The sequence below is a fragment of the Olea europaea genome, unplaced genomic scaffold (genome assembly GCF_002742605.1).
Source record: "Olea europaea var. sylvestris unplaced genomic scaffold, O_europaea_v1 scaffold1358, whole genome shotgun sequence".
NCBI lineage: Eukaryota > Viridiplantae > Streptophyta > Magnoliopsida > Lamiales > Oleaceae > Olea > Olea europaea.
Window position 1 is genome coordinate 133,304 of NW_019231083.1, and position 24,896 is coordinate 158,199.

Below are 24,896 nucleotides of genomic sequence, written 5' to 3' on the forward strand. Positions count from 1 at the left end.
TTTGTCCTAAGGAAGAATAGAAGTTAGATGCTAAAATATTTATAAGCTCTTGGAGTGAAGGGGGTGGGTGGTCTATTCAGATATTATAAACTTACAAGAGTTAAGATATCCTGATGGGAAAAAAAACAAAAAAAATTAAATGGTGAATGAGATGTAACAACAATTTTAATTTCAAATTCTCTTGTTAATTTTCCATTGAATTGGAATAAACTATGAGATGTAAAAACAATTCTGATTTCAAATTTTCTAGTTAATTTTCAGTTGAATTGATGGTTACCAAGCCTTAATGATTATTGAAATTTTTTAATTTTTAATTTTAATTTTTTAATTTTTTTTTTGGGTGTGTATTAATGCAAAATTAATAGAAAATTGAAATCCCCCTCAACCTAGTATTGTATAAGGAGGTGTCTCCTTATTCCACACAAAAAAAAATTTGAGAGTTCTTTCCTTTCTCTAAATAATTTTTTTCTCACTTGATGATAGAAACGTGAGCTTCCGAATCCGCCTAAAGTGGCGACGAAATGTTAGTCAGCTGCTTTTAACCATTATATCCGTGGGGATAGGCGCCATTAGTAATTTTGTACCATAGTGGGAGACGAATTCGTTTTAAGGAAATTGTGGGCAACATAGGCCTCAAATTCTTCCAATACTATTACTATATCAACAACCAAATTTTCTCTCTTTAATTGTTACTCTATTTAGTATAATATTTATTTCCAGTATTTTATATTTCCAGCGGTATGTGAGAATCTCTCTTCCATACGTTTGCACTATCCCATTTTATTGTATCTAATTGAATATTCTTTTCCTCATAGTGGATAAGTGATTCGATAGCTACTAAAACAAAGGCGAGTTTAGTGCTATCCTGATGCTATTAAGGGGCCTGATAATATAAGGGCCACATATCGTTGTGGTGCCGGAATATAATGGATCTACCGAAATATTGGTGGTGTCCTGGCCACATATAGATTAAGGTAAAAATTGATCACTAACTTTACCTCTACTTGTTATTTTATACAAATTTGACATTTATTTAAGTTTTACTGTTAGGACCCTCCGAGTCAGCAGGTCCTAATAAGAGGGGAATCACCTTGTAGGACAAGTGTCCGAGCCCACAAGTGTCATGGGTGAGCCACCTTATAGGACACGTGTCTGGGCCCATAAGTGTTTGACCCACATGAATCCAAGGCCACGTATAATCGCAGCAAGCGGCGATCCCAACGAGCTGAGGCCAAGACCAAATGATCCCAACACCAAATCTCCTAGTCAATCTTTTGATGTGATTGACATAATGTATCTGCTACCGCCGCCATCGCCAACCCATCTAGTCAAGTCCACAGCCTTACGCTAGGCAACGTATGATAGTGACAATGACAACCTATTATTGATTGACGCATGCGATGGGAAGTGGTAACTGTCAAGATGCAGTCACATGTCCCTCCATCCAACGATCATTATTCATATTTTTGTACTATAAAAGCTCGCACTTAATGTCATATGAAGGTAATACAATTTTATGCTTTCAGAGTACATATATCTCGCTATACATGTTATACTCAAAATCGAAAAAAGCCTTGTCACACCTATTTAGTTGAACATCAAACTGACTTGACCATCGGAGTGGGCGCGGCCGACTCCACCCTTTGTTGGAGGACGTCATGTGTGACTAATGGTTTGTCCTAATGTGCAGAAAACAAGCTTGCGTGGACGTGAGAGATATTGTGATTTGTTGGCAACGTCAGAGGTACATTGTGAGGGGTCAACATTTACTGTAATAACACAGTACATCCAGTAGAATTCGAAATTAAACACTTTCCTTTTTCAACATGGGTACTCCAACCACACTTCTTGGTTTGTGAATTGAATTCCAGATAAGCAACAACATTATATTTGGTAGGCAGGAAAGTTAGCAATTTGAATACAATTACTTCAAAAGTTGATGAATAGCATTAATTAGCATTCCTTACACGGTTTCGTTTCTCCAATTCTATCTTGGCTAGCTTGCACTTTGGATACGGATTATTTGATAATCTAACTTTTTTTTTTGCTTTTTGTTAAATAAATGACACAGAGTCCACTTTCTGAGGTTAAAATTTGCTTTAATTAGTACTTGGAAAGTAATGTTTCTGTCGGGTTTCATGTTGTTAAGGCGTGTACATATATATTAAGTTGTACTAAAATGAAAAACGTGACACGGCACTATAGGAATAAAGTTGATGTGGATTTCATAAAATTTATGGTAAAAAGGAAGTGCAATTTCTACTCAAAGTTCTCAAACAAAATGATTCTTTTAATAATGTATTTTCATAACAAAGGCGAAGCTAGAGATTTTGTCCAATGCGGGCACAATTTTAGGTATTGGCTATAGTATTTTTTTGGTCAAAATTAGTCTACAAATGAAAAGAGCTTCACATGATTTTGAGAAATCCTGGTGCATAAGAAAACATAAGATTTTGAACAAGTACAATGAGATTTTTTTTAATCACAAAACTACTATGACTTTGATTCAATATTCGTATAAAGCTGGAGATTAATTCTTGAAAAAGTCTTATAGTTCAAGATTGGGATAAAATGGGAAAAGATATTTTGTGATTAATCTGGATATGAGCTCTGATAATGGAGGTGTGAGAACTTGAATGGAGTATAATCCCGCTTGGCTAAATATGCCACGCTAGCTCTCGTTTAGCTAGTGCTGTATGGCTATCAAGACATATGGCCGACATAATTTGTGGAAAATTAAAAAGGGAATTTTGGTCTAGTCAAGGCATTGTTTTTTTCCAATATAATAATATATTTATATACATGCACATATATGTTGAATTTAACCCCCAAATAAAATAGAATTTTATTTAAGAAATAAACTTACACAATTTTTTTCTCAATTGTGTAAATAAATTCCACGCACACACAGCACTCAATATATATACTGAGACTTTGAAAAGACCTCCAAGAGCCGAGGTTGCTTGAATACTGATGGCTGAGCAAATTCAAACACCCGATTGCCAAATGATTTAGATTCATCAAAGTAAAACCTTGGAATCATAACATAAAAACAAAATCCCTAATGAAGAACCATCGATTGTCCATGAGAGCCCTGTGTTTCCCAAAGTCCAATGCAAGCACCTTCATGAGAGCCCCATTTTTTTTGAAAGTCCAGTGCAGGCCAATGCTCGCGTTGGCCTCCATGTAGCTCTGCCCCTGTTTCATAAGTAGGTCCTTATCTTAAAAATCTCTTTTTTGGTGAGAAAAAAAAATTCCCAAATGCTTTTTAATGTATGCACTAGCTAACTACAATTCTATCTCGTGCTACAATTCCTCTAATCTAATTTAATAGAACTATGTCACAACTATAAAAGTGTGGTTTAATCATCTCAAATTCGATGCTAGTAAATCTTTTGTCATTGTAAGTTATAATATATTCACCAGACTTGCTACAAATACAAGGGGAGGAGCCAAGGATTGGTGACAGGGTCGAGGTGGCATGGCCTCGGCCCTTGATCTGAATTTTTAAAATTTAGATCGAGGCCGAGGTTGTGCCACCTCGACCTTGTCACCAATCCCTCTCCCTTTTGCATTTTTGTATATTCACTTCATTACTTTGAAATAAGTGTAGAGCTCATAATAGAGAAAGGCATTGTTAGTATGCTAGTCTATGTCGAAACATTACTTGGAAACCACCTTATGGGGAGTGTATATATATATATATATATATATATACATACATACACACACACATACATACATATGAGAATTTTTTTGACATTTTCAAGACTCAATAAGGTATAGAACCCAAAAAAATTTTAGTGAACAATGAAATTTCACGATTGTTGTTCTCAAATTAACTATCAACTTTTGAGATGACATTGAATACTCAATATTTAGGAAGTGATGTTGTTTGTCGCCTTGGCCCAACCTTGCCTTGTGTTTTCATGGCCAAAAATGGCCTCAATAATTTCAAGCAGAATACGGATTGACTACAATAACCCTAGTGGAAAGAAAGACCGGCCTAAGTGGAGCACCCAAAAATGGGCGTCTAATCACTCCCCAATCATCTCGACATGGAGTAGTGTCAAGCAACGTAAGACCCACAATTGGTTCATGCGATGCAGCCATGGTCGTCAATTTTGTCACAAGAAAATTATACTTACTATATCCCATTTATATAAGCCGACTTTTCTTATTTTTTTGTCTCAATTATATAGTCACGTTTCTCTATTAAGAATGTTTTATTTTATCTGTTTATTAATATACCATTATTTAATTTGTTTAGTTATAACCAATTTTTTATTTAATTTTGAAATTGTACAAAACTCTATAAATAAAGGTAAATTAGGAAAGCTTTTGGTAAAAAAAATATTTTTTTAATAATAATAAATAAGATTTATTAATCAGAGTGAGAAATAAAGCCAGCCTATATAAATAAGACGGATGGAGTATAATGTTTTCTTGGATGATGTAGGGGGTTTGTGGGTAAGGGTAAGGGTAAGGGTAAGGGTAGGGGTAGGGGTGACAACGGAGTCATTAGATGTCTTGCATTGTTATAAGGATTGTCGTACATGGAAAAGTGAAAATGTCCCTTTGATAATAAACAATTTCATACTATTTATAAATTTAAGTCATTATAAAATGGAGAAACTTGTTTATCTTACACTTACCTTGAAAATGTTCTTTCGAATGTAAATTTGATCACGTATTTTCAAAGAATCGATTGACCCTTGTTTTGATGATTAAATGACCTCAAAAGTTTGTTTATTGGCATCCGGATTATACTCAATCTAATAATGTTTTACTTATCAATAGATTAAATGCTTTTATCTTTAAGAAACTATAAGGCTTGATCTTGGGACAATTATTTACTTTCAAACGATTTTAAATGGTTTCAAAATTATAAACTAATAGAGAAAGTAGAAATTTATATATTGAAGTAAGAAGTCGAAGGTACTGAAATTTTTTTGACGAGCAATGTTATTCAACATAATTGGTGTCAAGTAGCAATTTAGGTGATAACTACATAATATTAACTGATAAATTCACTTGAATGTAAGGTCACATGAATCATTTAATTAAAACTTATCAAGTGTGGCCATATAAATTAGTGATAGATATCATTATTTATTTATTTTATTTTTTTGGGCAATTTGAAGAGGTAGGAACAAGTGTCGATTGGTGATCTTTACTTTTATGTCTGTTGCGTTAGATTCCACTGAGGAATTATAGGGTTTTCAACTGGGAGACAACTGTAGGATTGAGTTTTGCTGATCTCCAGCACCTGAAAGATTTTTCCTACCAACTTGTCTCTTGTTTTTCATCATTGTAATTTGTCCTTTTTTCTGGTGAAAAATATTGAATTATTTCATCTAAAAAAATATTTTATATATTTGAAGTTACAATATTAATAATATATGATTTTTTTTTTAAACGCTAGACCTTTACATCTTTTAGTATGAGATATAAATCAAATTAATTAAAATTCAAGTTTGTTAAATGATGAAGTATAAGAAACGAAAAACGAAAATTCTCGAGATAGAAATCAGAACATGATGAATTCAATTGTAATTAATTTATATGTACACTTATATCTTTTAATAGAAATTAAAAAAAAAATTAAGATGAGTGACTAGTTTACTCATTTTTGTACTTGCTGTTTATTTCTTCAATTAGGAAAAGAAAGAAAATAAATAAGAATTCTAGACATTCTCTTACCCCCATTGCTGGTTACATTAACTCTCGCTATTGAGTATAGTATATATCACTAATTAAATTATTATTGCGAATCTCTTATACATCTAGAGTATGTTTGACACACAATTTAAGAAGATACAACAATACAATGAACAAAAGTGTTAACTGTTTGATTCATTCGATCAAAAGTTCCAATGGTACATATCGTAAGCAAAGTTCCAAGGATGAAAAAATTACTCAGCCAGTAGGAGTGGATTTGGTAGTGGGCTGCACTTAGCTGTAGCACACGGTTGCCCAAGCCATATACACTAAAAATGAAAAATTTAGGTTTTAATTGTAATCTATTAGCCCATCAACAAGTAATTTCAATAGGCTAGCCCACCTCAATTCCTCAAATGATTTTTTGTTTTAATCTTTGGCCCACTTATTTATTTAATTTTAGGCCCAATTTTTTTAACACAAATTTATTTAATTTTAATCAATACCCATTTTTTCTATTTTTCTTCACGTCATTTGCAAAACCAAATTGAAATAATTCCCAAAATCTTACCCATTTTTTCTATTTTTCTTCACGTCATTTGCAAAACCAAATTGAAATAATTCCCAAAATCTTTAAACCCTACATCTTTCACCCACCCAGAGCCACCGACTACTGACCACCAACCACCGACTGCACCTATTGTAAATTGTAAGTATTTTCATATTTAGCAACAAAGAAATTGAACCAGTTGAGGAGGTTCTCTTTGGATGAAAAATCACATTTCATAGCAAATAGTAAATTAGTTTAAAGATTCTAACTCACCGCCTACAGCCTATTGGTAATTATGCATTCACATGTATTATTTTGGGAAATAATAATATTGTGCAAAACAAACCACGGGCCTTAGAAAATGTTAGCTTACTGTCTACTGGGAAACTGGAAATGTTAGCTCACTGCCTACTTGGATGATAGTTTTCTTGCTGATTGTTTAACACTAAACATTGAACGAGAGTTAATATGAATTTAGATTTAGATTCTATTATAAATTAATTTTATCCGTAAAACATTGCCGGGTACAACCATAATAGGTAACGTTCTATTATGAATTTTTCTTGTTATTTAAATTTAAATTTTTTTTTGTCTGTATCATTAATTCCTGACTTCGCCCCTATTTGCCATGTTCTAATCCGCATTGCTACGGCTCGTTTAGTAACCCTGGAGGGGAACAGGAGCATAGTCCCAAACTCGTCCCAAATATTTATTTTTGTTTTATTTATTTTATGTTTTACAATTTGAATTGTATTTTCAAAATAAAAAAATTGAATAAAAAAATATACGGCATGAAAAGAATTGATTTTTTTAATCTCGCCCCGCTCCGACTTCTGAAAATCCTTGATAGGATGGGGATAAGAATAGCTTCCCTGGCCCATTGCCATCCTCAGCACACATCTGAAAATCATTGATAGGATGGGGATAAGAAAAGGGGGAAAAAATGTTACGACCAAAGCACAAACATGTAATACAAATCAAAACTCTTGTGTTTGTTTCTCAATTTTGTACATCATCTTAAAAAAAATTGACTATTAAAATATATGGTTGATTAAACATGTTGTTCACAAGTGATTTCAATGTAAGAGATATGACGTGTTCATGTGATAGAACACGAATTTGATCACAAAAAACGATATTCAACTAGTTTATTAGTCAATCCAAAAAATTAACAAAGAAAGAATTCCAATACAAATTTCAATTAAGACGCTACTTCTCTTATCAGTATATTCGTTCATCTCTAAAGAGGATGCAACTTTTCTCATTCTCTTTTTCAAAGGACACTTTTCCATATGATATTTTATTTTGAGATTGATTCCAATAGAATTAAAAGACCTTTCTTATAAAGCACTCTTTTTATGTTTGGTGTAGGTTCCCCCCCCGTCAGCAGCCCCTAAATTTTGATTATCCCAGAACCATAGATGACAGTTCAATTATTAGCTTACTGAACTAGACATTGTATTGTTCTACATAGGATTCTTGATTCAGTTCAAAATGTCAGAAACTGTTAAACATTGTGTTTTGATTTAGTTTCATTTTGCTTTTTACTTGTGGAGTTGACTAAGTTGATGAACAATCAGCCATGCTACATGTACACTAGTGTACGGCCCCCTCACATGCGAGGGGGCACACGAATTTTTTAATCAATGTGGATCCTCTCTCGTGTGAGAGGGGTGTACACTAGTGTACAATAAGCATTTTTCACGAACAATTTACGCACCAACTGTTATTATTTGCAAGAGATTTACTGCTGCATGCGTGTTCTATTTGTGATTTTATAGTTCCGTTGGTTAGTCTTGTGAATGTTATTTAGCCCCCGTTTGTTTCTCATTTTTGGAGAATGAGAATGAAAAATATAGTCGTTACAAGCTCCACATAAGATATAAAATTTCAAATTTGGTGGCTTGATGTAATGGATAACAATCATATTTTTCATTTTAATGAAGAAATAATGGGAACCAAACAGGGGCTTAATGTGTTCATTAGTGACTTGTTTGGTAAGGTAGACTGGACGATATTGGGAGTTCTAAAAGAAGAAACGGGGGCTAAGTTAAATAATTTTGTCTATTGTATTGTATAAATACACCTACGATCTAACCAGTTGAGAAGGAGTAATTTATGCAATTGACAACCACCCAATGGCCCTTTAATATGATTACAAGATGGAGCTATACTTGAGATTTTTGTTTATTCTTGAAAATTAAAACAAAATCTAAAGCACATCACATGGAGCCAAATAATGTATTGTGAATAATTCAGTGCCAGCTTGATATCATATTAAATTATATTTATGTTTTCTTCATCTCATATAACTATAAATTAATGGATAATACGGGATTTGTTTATTAATTGTACACAACTAAAGATGGGACAGAGACTTTGTTAATCTGGATGTGAACTGTCAAACAATGAATGAAGCCCTTCATCTGAAACAAAATCCATTTAATTTTATCATATGATGTTATCAAAACTATTAATTTCTCTCTACAAAGACTACAGAGTGATGTATTTGAAACAAGATGAACCTCAAATCATTGCATGATAAGAAATTATGGCTACCGTAACACCATTCTTGAAGGTTTCTATTTTTATTTTTCTGGAACGAAGAAGTATCGCTCTTTGTACCTATCCTATATAAAAATAATTTCAAAAAAAATCGAATTTCTTTATTTTTAAGGACGAGGTAGACTTTCCACGCTAAATGGAGTAGCATGATCAAGCGACTTGCTACACATCAGGAGGAATCAAACCGTTTGGCTACTCGTTCAGTTGAGAAAAAGGTGTTTATCTTTTTATTATATCAAAGCATATTGCCAATCAGTGCACAATTGATCCCATCTGTTCGAATAATTGTTAATTAAAAAACCAAAAATCGTGCCTGTCTTGTAGGTGGGTGGTGCACTTCTTATTTATTTAACAATTTTTCTACTTGTACAGAAGCAGAAGTGCCAGAATTTCACCAAATGCTGACGTGGGAGCATCTAGTTGATCTGTATTTTTTTTTTTTTTTTGTCATTCTTTAACTGGATGCTGTCACGTGTACTTTGTGAAAATCAAGAGAAATTCTGAACACATAGCAGTGCTGCTGGATTATCACACTATCCTTAAAAAAATCATTTAATTCATACTGCTGCTCTAATTTCTAATTATAATTAGGAACCCTATCTCGCCCTTTAAAACACTTTCACATACTTCATAAATTTACACAATTAGAACAACCGGTTCAAGTCTACTTGATTTTCTTTTTATGAACTTATAGATTTCGTGACTATTTCAAAGATTTTGAATATTCTTATCTTTTGTATAATCTAAGATTCTAAATCGTATCATCAGTCATCACTTTTTTAATTGAGCTTTTGATGTACTCTAAAATCGACTATATGGCATGAGTTGATGAAAATGATTAAGATTTGGTAGTGTAAAACATTATTTTTCAATTCAAATTTACTCAATTTTGAGGGATAATCGAGTTCCCGAACACCTCTCATGCTAAAAGTTTGATAAATATGTTGCACTCCATGAAGATAAGTTTCAAAATACAGAGAAAATGAAGTGTTCTTTCCACTCTACCACCGTATTAAACTTGTTCTCATGAAGTAGTCGGAGTTCTCATCGATATCAAACCCTCAAGGCCATGGAAATTACGACATATTTATATCTCAAGGATAATCAACAGCTTATGATTGGATTGGATAATTTACATGTAGTACTCCCAGCCACCCACGCACCCCAACAAAAGAACCCACATCACTCAAAGTTGAAGATTACGATTATTTACAGAGTGGGGACACGCCGGATATCCTTTCATCAATATCCACGTCTCGTACTATGAAAATCTGCAATTTGTTATCGGATTTTTGCATTTTTTTTTCTGTTTTTTTCTCAAGCCAAGCCTTTTTAGATATTTCATTACCAGTGTCTTTTTCAGGTCATTATTCCAATTTTATGCTACTTCATAATTTCTCGCAAAAACCATTGGCCTTTCTCAAGCTAGGATAGGTGGAATTTATTACTTTTCAAGATACTGAGACAATTCATTTACTTCAATCGATGTTGTCATTGTTTGAATCATTCAAACAATGTGAAAAATCCTAACGTGCAAACAATGTCCTACATATATCACACCTCGCATTTCCCTCCTCGCCGAGTTGAATTTTGCACTCCGATCGGGATTCTATTCTATATAAATGTTGTAGTACTAAAATTTTTTATTAAACTCTACAATGGTATGATTAATAAGTGAATGTTAAATCTTATGCACTGCGTTCCAGAATAAGATTCCAAACTCAACAATGGCAACTAAACATGACTACAAAATACACAGAGTGCTTGTTAGAACTTCACGAGTCTTAAATAAATGCAGCTCCACTTTATATTTGTTCCACAGGATACAAATATTGAAGCAACATCACATAGCAGTAGAATTGTTAGGTTTCCTCTGCAAGATTTCAGAATATCAAGGTTAAAATGTCTGCAGAAAACAACAGCATTTACAAATAGGACTCGACTCTACACAAGGTTATACCAGGAAACGAGAGAACAAAGTTTATATGTGGGAGACCATAGGGAATAAACAAGATAAACACAACACCATATTAAGCAGACTCTGGACAGTAAATCATCATCTCTGACTTCTTGAAGACATCATAGGACCATGATTCTTGGCTTGCCAGCATTGTTCTCCTTCGCTGAACAATCAAGAGTTAACAAATTGGTTGCTTCAGACACAGACATACCAACTTGGACAACAATTTACCTGTAGATTTCTCGTACTTTCAATGACTTATTTCAACAACCGTTATAGCATTATTGCTGCCCAAAGTGACATCATGGTCGATAACAGTCACTGGTAGCCCGGGGGCGGAGTTGCATCAATATTGGCCAACAAAAGGCGACATTGATGGAATTAGACTCCTTAACAACAGAATCTACATAAAGCAAGGACTCATTCTAATGGACACAAACCGAGGTCCTCATGGAGAAAACAAGAATGTAAATACTAAATAGAACTCAACCTAGAGCATTGGCAACATCTATGAACACAAATGTTAACATGATACGACAACTAAATTCGAATACTAGATAGATTCCCCATGGACATTTAGCTCAGGAGTAAAATTGACAAAAAAAAATGCGGAGCTTCTAGAAAAATTTCAAAAATTTCTCCATATTTAATCGTCACCAGTTGGAAACAGGGTGAGAATTTTCCTTCCATCTGTGGCAGTGGCTGACTCCAAATCCTCCACATATGGCAGTGGCACCACAGCAGAACCGTTTCTACTGTGCACCGGCGTACCCATCCTTTGCACCTGCTCCTGTGACTGCCTCATAAGGGGATGCTCGAACTGCCCATTTGGTGGTGAAGTTCCAAAATACCTAGATTGCTGCTGCAGCTGATGGTGGTGCGCACCCGGGCCCACCACCGCCATCTGATGATGATTCTGCATTGCTGTGACAGGTAAGAATGGGAGAAAATGGTCGGAATTTGCCCTGCTTGGATGCAGGAAATGTGCTGGCACCGGCGAGCTGGCGAATAAATGGTCCGTGGCAGGGTCTACACCCACGGCAGCCAGTGCTGCTGGAGAATTATTGCCACCTACACCGCCACCGTTACTCGACATTCCCTGCATCCTCTTCAAATAAAGCCTGTACTTCTGCAAATGACTAGCAACGTTTTCTCTAGTGAGTCCATCCACACTCATGAGCTGCATTATGGTCTTGGGGACAGCATTCTTGATTCCCAAATGGGCCACAGCGTCCACAAACCTTTTATGCAACTGCGGCGTCCACACGAGCCGTGGCCGCTTCAAAGTCCGTGCCGGCTCGTCTCCAGCCCCGGATCCTCCGCCACTGCCGCCCTCTCCTCCGCCACCCAACTCAGCCGAGTCAAATTCTGCCGAGGAGTTAGCGGTAGATTGAGGCGGTGGCACCGCCGCCGTCGCAATTTGATGTGGATTTCTAATATCGAAGGCCAGCGCTAGATCAGTCGTAATTAAAGATTGGGATAGGGGAATCAACTCATCTGGAGCTGGCAATTCATCTTCCCATTTAGCAAACCAATTCGAGTCCACTTCCCTCATTATCCCCGTCTTCCCTTGAATAAATTCCTTGAGATGAACAGTATATGTATAACAAGAAATTGTAACGGGTCAACTTTTTTTCCCTCTGATCTTGGAGCTAAGATTAAATTTAAAAACCCAATTTGGAAGGGAAAACGAGGGAGCGTGAAATTAGGGGATGGAACTAGAAAGGGTTTTCATATTTCCATTTCTTCGTATAAAAAATGGTGAAAGTATTAAACTTTTGGAGGGGTGGAGTGGGAGGAGTGATCGAGGTGGATCCTGTTTTCAGCTTTTATTTATGGTATCCGTTGCTCTGTGCTGGGATGATTAATAATCTGTGTCTTCTGAGCTTTTCCTTTTCCATTCTTGAGAGTGAGGGTCACTCCTAGAAAAGATTCTAGGATTTTGGTTGGGTTACTTTTGTGGTGAAAACATGTTGAATATGACTCAACACATAATAAAAAATATTTTTAAGTGCATCCTGTACACACACACATCAAAAAAAAAGAAAGAAAAAAGAAAGAAAAAAGAGGATACAAGCTAAATTTCTAATTAGTTAAAAAACATTTGTAATGTAAAAAACCTATTTATGCTATTTATTTTCAGATTTGACCATTTAGAATTTGTAGATAAGTAAATTAAGCTTAGCCAAACAGAGGGTTGTTGGGCAACCATGTGACATAATGTTACTGAGATTAGGGAAAATGTAGTAATATCTCTTGACTTATAGGAAAAGGAAAGTAAAAAAGCAAACTGAAGGAAAAGTGTAGAGAAATTGCTAAGTACGGAAATGATTCAAATGAATTGCCAAGGTATGGATTAATTGTACAATAAAATTCTTCTTCTTTTGCCACACATTTTTAATCCATTGATCAAAGAATCCCCAAAAAATTCACTATGCAACTGTAAGAAATTTAGCCGGTGGTAGGAGTGCAACAGCTCCTCGCTCCTCGCTTGAGTATTTTCTGTAGATCGTCTTGAGATTGTGTTCTGCAGCCACCGAATGGAAGCTAACGAGCAGCTTAGCGCAATTCCTGTTCCATGAAAACAAACATGATTCTAAGATGTGTACACACGACCGGTGCGGGGTGGGGGTGGGGGGCTTATATAATCAATATGACTTACGTAAGTTGCAACTCTGAGAAACCCGTGTGCAGTTTAAGAGTCTCGTTCCAGAAGGGCGCCTTGTTTAGGGTGCAGCGAGCAGCATAGACTGCTGAGGCAGCAATCATTGAAGGACAGTACATGAGAGTCACGTAGTTCATCATTCCCAGCTCAGCCAAGAAATAGACTGCGTTCTCCACCTACCACACAAGATCATCCAGTTATACGTAATCAAGTTGGAAAAGAAATACAAGCAACTTTAATCCTAGTCGGAAAACTTCTTACATCGGAATCAGTCAAAGAAGCCTTGATAAAGCGCACGAGGAACACATATAATGTGGGAACGGTTAAGTTCCATTCCAATTCACCAAGAATTCGTTTTTCCATAGCCAATACTTGCTCATTAGAATAAGCTCTGTCTGAGATGCACACTAAATCGTTAACCTGCAAAAAATACAATCATATTTAAACTCGTGATGCTTAGATACTTGCTCATTACAATGAATATCTACCTCAGGAGCCCAAATTTCTTCATATTTAGAGGCTATAAGCATAGCACTTATGCCCAACAACTGCAGTTCCTTCCTTAATGTAGTCTTCGTTGCTAGATACCGATCAACAATGTTGATTGTCAAGTAAAGAGTTTCTGGTGAGAGCTCGAATTTGTGGTGTACTTGGATCAACCAATCAATCAGAATTGCTCTCATTTTTTCGTTTATCTCAGGTTGTGAATCAATGTAATAGTTAACTCGGCTCTCATTCTGTATGAGAAATTTTCTTTCATTAGAATTGGGACATAAATAAAGTTATGGAGAAAATAGAAATAAGAAAAAGCAGGATACCTCAACAGACTTGTAGTACTTGTATATTTCTTCGACATATTCGACAGCTGCCAAATCATTATTCACATCTGCAGCATCAATATCGACTATTTGCTCCTTCGGTTTTTTGCTCAGGCCACAAGCAGCCTGCGCACACAATCATAAAATTAAGGTCGTCTATATGAATTAAAATAGAAGACAAAGCAGTTGCAAAATTGTAAGTAAAATTCAAAAGCAACCTACCTTGCTTCGTGCGGTGAGCGTTGAAGTCAGAGTTGGAGCTTTTTTCTTCGATGACCCTTCTCCGGCCTTTTCTTGTTTCACCGGCTCGTCTTTCTTAAGAACTTCTGCAGTATCATGACTAATGTTGATAATGTCATCCGTTTTTTTTGGTTTGACAGTTGCTTTCTTCTGAGCTTCGTCTTTCTCAACAATTTCTTCTGTATCAGGACTAATTTCGACAATCTCCTCGGGCTTTCTTGGTTTGACAATGGCTTTCTTCTGAGCTTCCTTCCTTCCCATAGCTTTCTGGTTAGGTAGAGCTCCATTTGCTATCAAAGCATTCTGTAATCCAAGGAGAGCAGCCATTAATTCTTATTAACTTTTCAAGCACAACATAACAAATAAAAACTACACAAATCAAGAAAGCAATTTCCCAAGACAAACCTTCTTGTTTTCAGCTGCTGCAGCCTGTGCATTAGCAAGCAATTGTGCGCGAAAGCTCCTGTAAAAACAGAAACATAAAATGAAAAACTATTAAACAATATAAGAGACTAACGCATTCATGTTTCATAAAATGCAAGAGAGTGATTTAGAAACCTTGTAACGGGACGGGAGACTTTAGGAACTGGTTTGCCCTCGACGCCAGGAATCGTAACCCGATTCCCGATGTTGGTAAGTGCAGGACGATTCTTTCTTTCTGCTGCCATGTTTTTCTGCTTAACGCCCCCAGGTAATGCCTCGCCTACTAAATTTGTCACAATAAATACAGATCAAATCATCATGAAACAAAACCAATGGGTGAAACCCTAGAGATAAATCACAGCAACTGCAGTTCCACTTATAATTAGAGACTAAAGGAAAATTCAAACTAATGACACAAACACTCGATAAACTTTCACTAAGAATGGGTACTAGATTCTAGTTTTTAGGTGTAAGACTCATCTTAAAACATATAATGACACCTCCGCAACAAATGTGCACAGAGAATAAGAAGACGAGATCAAGAAATCAAAATTTGGGAACGAGTTCATTTAAGACAAAAACTGATTGAAAAAGAAAATAAAATACACATATTAACAAAATTGTATATAGATTATTTCAGATATTTAGAAAAAATAATCAATGAAACAGTAAAAATTAGCGCAATAGATTCAAAAAGAACAAACAAAACCATATAAAAAAATTTGGTAAAAAAACTGTGAAATCATACATAAAAAAAAAATTTGGAAATACATGCTTGAGTGATTGTTTCTACATCCCAAACAGGAAAAAGTAACAAAACAGAAAGGAAAATAAATAGAAAACACGAATCAAAAGGGACACAAAAAAGATCAAGAAAATTACAAATCAAAATAAATAACAAAAATCCCAAAACATCAGAAGCCGAGCCAGAAATATAAAGAATCGGGGGATCATAAATTCCGCATTAGAAATTAAAGATACCATTTGGGTATCCTCCCTCCGATTAGGTTTATTGAATTTATTTTGAATAAATAAAAATACCTCTATTTTCCTGTTGAACAACCAGTCTTGAAGCCATTATCGAGACCTGGAAATGAAAATCTTCTTAAACCCTTTCTTCTGTGCTTCCCCCCCGAAGAATCTCTTGTCTCTCTCTCTATATCTCTCTCCCCTCTCTCGTGAAAAGCACAAGCATTCACTGAAAAAGACACCCCTTTTGAAGGAGGAGATCAAGGCGCTTCAATAAGCAACGGTCCTTTTTTTGTGAAATTACAGCCGTTTGATTAGTTGGAATCAACGGCCTTGATTGTTTTTCTGTATATGGTTATTGCGCTTTGTGTCGCCGCTTTTTAGCCGTTGGGACTGTTAATTCAAACTTCAAATGTTACCGTTGCAAGACTTTTAGGGTAAAATTTTGTCTAATTTTTTTCTTTCATATTGCCAAAGGTATTGTGATCAAAAGTCATTGATCAATGTTTTGAAAACCAAATCGAAACAATTTGGACATTGATTGAAAAACGTAAAGGTTAAGGGTTGAAATGTAATTGAATAGGTTATATCGATGGTAAAAACATATCGGAAACTAAAACACAATTTTGAATTTTTACATATAACTTAATGGAGTCTACTTTACACATTATCGTTATTATCACGTATTGGCAAATTACCAATGAACAAATGTACATCACATTTTGGAAGAATGTTAAACACTTGTACAAAATGTTGTTATTCACTATGACGATTATACTGTAGTTGTCCTGATTGTTCGTATAAGGATTTTGTAATTTTAATCAAAAAATCTCTTAATCCTTAGGAATTTTCATATAGGTATAATTTTAAAACAAACCGTATAAATTAGCTATAACCATATCTGTTAGATGTGTGTCTAATTTTCCAAGCAATTTTGTGCTCCACGTGACACAAAATGACAGAGGAAGATGTTAGAAAATTAAATGCCGAATACAATGTTTACACTGTTGGGAAAAGGAATTAATTGAAAAGAATAGTAACGAATCATATGCTAAACAAGAACAAACCGAAAATAAATAGTAAATGAAAACTGCTGCAATGTTTACACTGTTGGGAAAAGGAATTAACTGAAAAGAATATTAACAAATCATATACTAAACAAGAACAAACTGAAAATAAACAGTAAATGAAAATTGTAGAAATGTATAAACCACTGTATAAAGAGAATAGGTGGAAAGATTTCAACCACGCTATGGTGACCGAAAGCCTTGACAGAATCCTTGACCTGCTGACATGGAAAGTTTCCTTAAATAAAAAAATAAAATAAAATTCAAACGACATCAAATAGAAATGACTTAAAGCAAACAAGACCCGGACCCGGCCAAGTTGTCAAACCTCATATTCACTACCCTTCCCGTTTCTTCCCATTTCTCCCAACACAAATCAATTTCCTCCAAACAAGACCCTCCGACGCCGGACCTGGCACTGATTAACTCACAACCTCCAAAGCCGAAATAAAAAGAAGGCGTTTGTACCGGTCATTGGTCGCTGCACCAGACCTGTCCTCGTCTTTGTCACTGGAAGTAAGTTCAAATATGTGGGTTTTCGAAGGATTGACTGTAGCGTTTAAATTTTGGGGGTTTCATTTTTGTTTTCTCATTTCGTAGCCAGTAGCAGTTGTTGGGTCGAACGAAGATTTTTTCCCTTATTTTCTCCTACGTGGTGTGGTTGTAAACTAGATTAAACACTTGAAATTTGTGCTGCAGACTCCGAAATGATTCTGTGGCTACTTATTTGTATTCTGTAATCCCAAAAGAGCATGAAGTTAGTCACTTTTTGTTTTTTTTTTTTACATGACTTCGAATTGCTGAAGGAATTTCGTTCAGGAATGCTGTGCCCGTAAGTTTACCTTCACAAATTGAAAATAGCTTTGTTTCAGTTTCTATTTTTGAACTCAATAAATGTTGAAATTTTGATTTTTTTTTTCATTATGATGATTGCTGTGTGATATGGATGTCTGGAATATATACAGAAAGCAATAAGATTGCTTAAATGGATGTGAGCTCTTATTCCTAAATTGGTTTTGATGTGTCGTGGTTTATTTTCAGCTTACCATTGCAGGAAAGAACCAGGGAGTATGTCATAGTTGTAGAGGAATGGGGCATTTTTTTGCTGACTGTTCAGAGAAACGTCATTGCCCATGGTGCAAGGATGCATTCGTCAAGTGTTTTGAGGTGGAGAAAGAGAGCAAAAACGAAGGTAGATTATTCAATATGTGTACTGCAAAATGTGGAAATTGGGAGTGGGTCAAAGATGGCGAGACTAGCGGCGAATCAAGTCCAGTCAGAATAACTTCAATGAATTATGTGACGAGCAAAGGAGTTGACGAACTGTCTTGCACATTTCAATCTCAATGTCAACTATTTGATCAACGTGATGTGGACATGTTTCTTAACGTTATAATACACAAAGGAAGAGCAAAAAAATAGTAAATGATTTTCCATTATTTGGAGTGCACTTATGGATGAGTTCATTTGGCTTTGATATCTCTATAACATGCCTCAACAATAGTAAATGATTTTCCATTATTTAATCTGATCCATACTACATTATTTGTTTTCACAAAATCTACAGAAACATATGCCTAACTTCTTGACTTGTATTCCCCTATCAAAACCTCTCTTCTTCCTGACATCTCGATTGTGTGTTATAATTTGAGAAATAAACAAGATTAATAGGAAATATGGGAAAGATGACATTAGCATGTTCATGCAACGACTCACAGAATTGAATTCATAGCTAATAAGAGAAGTCAATAAACAGAAATGATTTAATAGCCAATTAAGCACGTAGCATCCATATCCATGCCTGTGAATACACATCCACTATTTCCTTCAAAATTTAACTACAGAATGTTCCCTTAGTTTTGGTAATTTCAATATGAACTGTTCTTGAACAAAAGGGGAAAAATATGTTGCTCTGCCTTCACAAAATTCATGAGACGCCAATCTGGTGCACAGTGTAAATAAGTAGTGCAGGTTCCTATTTGTTGATTTCCCAGCTACATTCTTCACTTGAGTAACTATAACACATATGGAACATTAGTTGACACAGTTAACAATTAGAATATCTAATAGGTTCAAAAAATTATTTGTATATGTGTATCGGATCTATTTTGTCGCGTCCATATTCTAATATCATGGGTTAGCGCCGTTGTTGTCCAGCACATATGGAACATAGTAGGGTACACCATGACAATTTATTACACAAGCCAAAAATGTAAAGTTACGTAAACTATAGAGTACCCAACCTCATCATTACCTTGACCATCTGGGTGAATGGAAAAAGACGGTTGTAAGTGTTGTGAGAACCCAACGCTCTGGGTCGCACCCTATAAGGAAAAATATAACATGTCAGTCAAATTTATCTACAACAAGGAATTATAATAATGTAATATACTAACCATTACGAGCTGTGAATATGATAACGGTATTGGCATTTCCTAGAGTTGTGATTGTTAGGTTGTCTGAAACACGGTTGCACCAACTCCAGGATTACTTTGGCGTGCCTTGGATTTTTTCCCTTTGGGTGTAATGCCACCCGCCTGCATCACAGATTATCAAAACTTTATTTTCTTTGTATTTGAACACAAGAAGTAAGTTTTGTGGTAAAGGTAATGTAACATACCGTCATTTTATTTGAACTCAATTCCAACGGGGACTTCTTGCGAAATTTTCTAGGAGCACCCTTTCTCTTCACCCCTTTTGGATCCTGAATGCAGCCACTGCCAGTATCTTGTGATGCGATATCATACGACGCTATACGAGTACTATAACTAGACAAGACATTACTCCCACAATTGGACTTGGACGCATCCTTTGGTTTGCACTGAGATTCAATCCAGTCCAATATTGAACTACCTTTTACATCATCATCACAAGTGATGTTTAATGTAGCAAATGCTTTAACCATCTTATCGTACATCAACTGTGCTGGGGTACTAACCAACTCGTCATAGTTCACTGCAACTCTCGTGTAGGATCTGATAACATCTCTCCGCCATCTCCATAAAATGTATTTATCTACCAATAATTTCACTCCATTGCATATCAGTATCGTGATTGCATGCTTGCATAGGATTCCTCAAAACTTTAATAAGTGGCATCTGCAAATAACTTCACATTTGTCACTAGATAATGAGACCAAGATTTTTTTGGGTACAATGATGGTCATGTATAACGTCTTCGTGTACCTCATACATCGTCCCCAAAAATCCCTCGCTAACAGAGATGAGATCGCAATAAACTTTGCCAACGAACTCCTCTTGAACTTCCTTGAACTTCGAAATTATGTATACTGCCTGAAATTGTTTCTCCATTTCATACCTAGTCGGCTAGGTACCATTTGTGAGAACGATTTGAAATCTACTTGAAACTCTTTCTCAACTTTACTTCTCAATGCTCTTTCGTACTGTTTGACGAATTGCTTCAACGAGGTCTTTGAATGAACATACCCATCGAAAAATGTATTAATACTCTCACTTCTTTGAGTTGTTGACATCTCCGACCAGAAAGTAGTCCGCAAAAAGCAAGGAACCCAACGAGATCTATTATCATAAAGACATGATAACCGTTCATTGTCTTGCAAATTATACGTTTCTATCATCGCTAGCCAACCTTCTTCGAATTCTTGAACAAATTGAGAATCATAAACCAATTCGTGTATAACAGAGAATATCGAAGCTTTGTCAAAGTGAAATGCAATTTTTTCAATATGTGTCAAAGACACCACCTATGCTTCTTATCGGGAAACACGATCTGGATTGCGTTCTGCATTGCCCTATCTTAATCAGTAATTATCCCATTAGGAGCTTGGCCGTTCATGCACTGCAGCCATGTTCGAAAAAGCCACACAAATGTATCAGTATCCTTGTTCGATATGAGACCACATCCGAGGAGATTAGTCTGTTTGTGATGGTTCACTCCAACAAAAAGGGCAAACGGCATATCATACTTGTTCGTTAGGTATGTAGTATCGAATGTGACAATATCACCAAATTCCATACATGCCTGCCGACTCCTATTATCTGCCCAAAAAACATTTTTCAGACGTGACTCCTCATCCAAATCAATACTGAAGTAGAACCCTGAGCACTGTGCTTGCATAGTCGAAAAGCATGACTGTATTGTTGTGGTAACAACTTCGCTAAGTCTTAGCCGCCTAACTTGTTCAATATAATTTTGATAGTCATTCTCAATGCAGGTCATGTTTTCATAACTACCTGCTTCCACAATTGTAGAATTGAAACTTTTGTGTGGCGGTATTCCTACAATGTCATTTATTTCAAGACGACGTTTCACCTGCGCACTTAATTCTCTATTGCATCTGTACAATCTGGATTTCGAAGGACTTTTTTTATGGTTGTGGTCCAAGTGTACTGTGTTAATTTGCCATATTCTACGAATATCTGAGCATGTTGTAAGCCTGGCTTTACATCCACTTTGAATGGTAGCGTGTGGCTTCAAAGAAACGCTTGTATTATTGATTTTTTGCCCTTTGCGGCTGCAAACGTAAGTAACATATCGCAAAACTCCATCATTGTCCCTTTTCGAATTTCGTTTTCTCACTAGAAAACCCATGTCATATGCATACCTTTTATAAAAATCAAAAATTTCATTTTCTTCCTTAAACTTCATGTTCACCTCAGGCAGAGGCACAGTCACAATCACACCATCCCCTCCTATTCCGTCATCACCTTGTAATTTTGTACTGTTATGATCACTCTCGTCATCGGACTCCACCAACATAACTGCTTCGACGTCATCCAAAATTTCTTTCCTGTGACAAAAAACCGATTAATGCAACATATTCAGTTTATTTATAACATATACAAATTGGACTTATTATGGGTATGTTGTCTACAGGAGCAGCTTTGGTGGAATTAACAAAGTTATCATGTTTCTACATAACAAATTTCTATCTATTCCGTCGAAAATAAGCACCATGTATAAGAATTTTCATATTTCACACAAAAGAAACTGCATATTTTATCTACACACAACAAACATAAAAACATGTGGTGCCTAAAAGTAGTGTGGCTGGAAAGAAGGTCATATTCTACATGACAGAATTTTTTCCCCATTTGAAGAAAGTTGCAGAGAACGATGTTGGTGTCACACAACATTTACAGCTTGTTCTAGAAATTTTTCATACTCTTGTTCTGCGAAGAATGGTAGGCGGGACTAGTAGAAGATGATCGTTGAGGGACAACTGAAAATTGTAAGCACATTTGACAGTAAAGGCCTCATTTGGGTAATCCTTCTCAACCAAAAAAACCAATGTGTCTACTAAATGATTTCTTTATAGGTGACGAAGATATCCTCATCAGAATATCAATAGACGCCCTAGATTTTCAAACAAATTTCAGATTCGAAAAATAGTTTTAGATTTTACAATAAATTTCACCATTTACCTTCTTTTGTCATAATTTCGAAGCAACGATTGGCGAATGGTCAGAAGGAAGGCACCCAATCTGAAGGTGCCGCTGTTGCACACTAACGGAGCTAACGTATCTATCTGGAATTGCCGAAATTGGAATGAAGGTGCGGCCAAATTAGAGGCGTCGACACTGTAGACTATGGCCGGATTGTGAGTGCCAAAATGGGGATTGTGTAGATGAGAACTGAGATAGCAAGAAAATTGGTGCCCAAACTTTTAATGAATTGGGGATGGAAATGGGTCTCAGTTTTCCTTCATTACTTTTCATTTGTTTTTAAACAATGAGAAACAAGGTCAAAGATTAATATGTTGCTTACATGTCATTCGGTCATTTTGCAGGTCAAAGAGTATGGTAAAGTGCATTTTCGGGAAAGATTATCTATGCTACTACACATGATTACGCTTGTCCAAAGTGAAATAATATATAAAATGGTCATTATTTTTATCATTTTCCTATGTGGAACAACTTACATATAGCTTTCCCTCCAACATAAAACCATCTTCCAATACATCAATTTTGAGCCTCAATTTTTCATTTGCGTGAGTATCAATTTTGGCAAGTATCAACGAATAGATGTCATTGAAAATTATGCCAAAAATCAGCCCATATATGCCATTTTTCCAATAGAAGAACCAAATGGAAACTGACAAACCAAATAAGCCAAGATCCTGCCACCTTGTTCAAGAAACAAAAGAAAATATCTAATCTAATTCGAACTACAGTTAAAAACCTCGGGTAAGATAAAAATTGCTGTCCTGAACAGACATTTGACGATTATGGATAAACACAAGTCAAACAAAATACGTATAAGCTGCAGTGAACCATTATTTGATTAGCAAAAGCAAAAAATGCCGTTACAAGACAAGATTCGTAGAAGTGCATTTCAAGAATATCGGAATAAAAGGATTCAAGGGAAGCTTGTAAATAAATCCCCTGAGAAAATAGCGGGCAACTTTTCTCGAGGCCAAATCTTCTGCAAAAATATGCATTAAGTGAAGATTAAGTTGCTGAAATATTTCATAAATAACAGAAGTTGCTTGGTTTTGCGAACGAGAAGAATGTTAACTGAACGCTTATAAATTTTTCAGTTAAAAGGAGAAAATACGCTAATGCTGCAATGCCAGGGAACTTTTCACAGGCCTCTCACAGATAGGTGGGTCCCATCTCATTAAAAAAAATCCAAAAAACATGGGACCCACATGTTTGTAAGAGGCCTGTATTCTTCCTGTAAAAATTTTTCCTGACACTGTAGCATCTCTCGAGAAAATATTGGCAATTTTTTAGTGGGTCTTTAGTATGTTATTTGTTAATTTATTAGTTGTTTTTTGTACTGATAGATTCCTAATTTTATGTTTAAGTTGTATTTAGTGAGGTATGAAGTTGATTAGTGAAATTAGTTATTAATTAATGTATTAGTTACTTAAATAGTGCACAAATATGTTAATGCTGTGCTGTCAATGTGAAATGTGTGCAGTCGTTGCTAGTTTCTTAAATTTTTACAAAGTGGGTGTCTTGTATAGTCGTATTACCGTTTTAGATCATCGATGACCGAAAAATATACAGTCCATTCATACTGAATCGAGAAATTATTTATTATTTTTTTGTATCACTTATAGAGGCCGTGCAAGCAGTTTCGAGTGGTGGACTGAGTGGAGTCGGGCCATTCGAACTGGATCGAGAAATTATTTACTGTTATATTGTATCATTTATAGAGGCAGTGCAAGTAGCATCGAATGGTGGGCTGAGTGGAGCCAAACCATTCTACTCGATCCATTTAACATCCAGAGATTTGGTATGTTGTAGTTTTTATGTCATTGTACAAAAATTTTCACATAGTATATATATATATACACTCAGCTCATAATTTTTCTCTAGTTTGAGAGTTTTTTATATGGAGGTGTTATTTTTCTCGTTTTAAATAAATTCTTTAAGCAAGGATCATGTGAACAAACAGAAAAAATTGTTCCATTTCCCAACATATTGATTTGCAGGATAAGTCTTGGTTTACATCATGTAACGGGTGTTGACATTCCTATGTATCCATATTATGTCTACCAAGCACAATCCTGATTTGCATTCAATATCAACTATTGATCTTAATAAAAAAGTGAATAGAAAGAAACAATTAAAATCTTCCATAAATGCCAATATTCTGCACTGAGATAAAATAATGCTTAAACCACAAGAAAGTTTTCCGAAAATAATAATATGTTAATAAACCACCATCAAATTAAACATTATCCATGGTCATAATTGAAATAGGGTTACAACTTACAATTGGCGTGTTTAAAAGTGTCACATGTAAATTAGAGGTGTGAAAAAAAAAAAACAAATTGACCAAACGTATCAAATCAAATCGAGTTGGTTTGAACCAAAAAATCGGTATGGCTGATTAATTTTAATCATTAAAAAGTCGGGTCAGATTGGTTTTGATTTAAGCAGCCAACCCATCAATTAACCGAACTAACCTGCTAATATGTATTTTTTTTCATTTTAAAATTTATCTTTTTAAACTTAAAAAATATGTAATTTTTTCTCCAATAATT

The 24,896-nt window shown here is 35.3% G+C and overlaps 3 protein-coding genes and 1 long non-coding RNA gene across 7 annotated transcripts; 1 reads left to right on the forward strand and 3 right to left on the reverse strand.

Moving 5' to 3' along the window:
- Positions 1–10,560: 10,560 nt before the first annotated feature.
- LOC111375325 (transcription factor MYBC1-like) lies at positions 10,561–12,737 on the reverse strand. The gene has a single exon (XM_022998131.1). The coding sequence runs from the start codon at positions 12,289–12,291 to the stop codon at positions 11,383–11,385; it is 909 nt and encodes a 302-aa protein (XP_022853899.1). The 5' UTR covers positions 12,292–12,737; the 3' UTR covers positions 10,561–11,382.
- Positions 12,738–13,027: 290 nt separating this feature from the next.
- Positions 13,028–16,076, reverse strand: LOC111375324 (G2/mitotic-specific cyclin S13-7-like). Of its 2 annotated transcripts, none has more exons than XM_022998130.1 (9): positions 15,924–16,076; positions 15,018–15,162; positions 14,865–14,922; positions 14,442–14,762; positions 14,220–14,345; positions 13,890–14,138; positions 13,663–13,821; positions 13,399–13,577; positions 13,028–13,307 (listed from the first exon to the last, which is right to left on the reverse strand). In XM_022998130.1, exons 1-9 carry the CDS (start codon positions 15,958–15,960, stop codon positions 13,169–13,171), a joined length of 1,413 nt encoding a protein of 470 aa, XP_022853898.1. In that variant the 5' UTR covers positions 15,961–16,076; the 3' UTR covers positions 13,028–13,168. The 2 variants fall into 2 exon arrangements, with proteins under 2 accessions (XP_022853898.1, XP_022853897.1); XM_022998129.1 differs by having other exon boundaries at positions 15,018–15,165.
- An 874-nt stretch (positions 16,077–16,950) lies between these two features.
- On the reverse strand, positions 16,951–22,601 carry LOC111375326 (protein FAR-RED IMPAIRED RESPONSE 1-like). 3 transcript variants are annotated; one of them, XM_022998133.1, is made up of 5 exons: positions 22,324–22,601; positions 19,539–21,684; positions 19,315–19,455; positions 19,173–19,242; positions 16,951–17,136 (listed from the first exon to the last, which is right to left on the reverse strand). In XM_022998133.1, exons 1-2 carry the CDS (start codon positions 22,334–22,336, stop codon positions 20,696–20,698), a joined length of 1,002 nt encoding a protein of 333 aa, XP_022853901.1. In that variant the 5' UTR covers positions 22,337–22,601; the 3' UTR covers positions 16,951–17,136; positions 19,173–19,242; positions 19,315–19,455; positions 19,539–20,695. The 3 variants fall into 3 exon arrangements, with proteins under 3 accessions (XP_022853901.1, XP_022853900.1, XP_022853902.1); XM_022998132.1 differs by lacking the exon at positions 16,951–17,136 and adding an exon at positions 18,668–18,933; XM_022998134.1 differs by lacking the exon at positions 16,951–17,136 and adding an exon at positions 18,668–18,933 and having other exon boundaries at positions 19,539–21,689.
- LOC111375327 lies at positions 17,187–18,357 on the forward strand. Its single transcript, XR_002699291.1, has 2 exons — positions 17,187–17,434; positions 17,960–18,357. It is a non-coding gene; the product is annotated as an uncharacterized LOC111375327 (long non-coding RNA).
- Positions 22,602–24,896: the final 2,295 nt, after the last annotated feature.

Excerpts from the sequence above, each read along its gene's own strand:
- LOC111375325 (XM_022998131.1), bottom strand. The coding sequence starts at position 12,291 with ATGAGGGAAGTGGACTCGAATTGGTTTGCTAAATGGGAAGATGAATTG.
- LOC111375324 (XM_022998129.1), bottom strand. The coding sequence starts at position 15,960 with ATGGCTTCAAGACTGGTTGTTCAACAGGAAAATAGAG. Across the intron at positions 14,346-14,441 it reads CGCTCACCGCACGAAGCAAG|GCTGCTTGTGGCCTGAGCAA; the intron begins GTAGGTTGCTTT and ends TTGTGTGCGCAG. Across the intron at positions 13,578-13,662 it reads CTTCTTTGACTGATTCCGAT|GTGGAGAACGCAGTCTATTT; the intron begins GTAAGAAGTTTT and ends CTTGTGTGGTAG.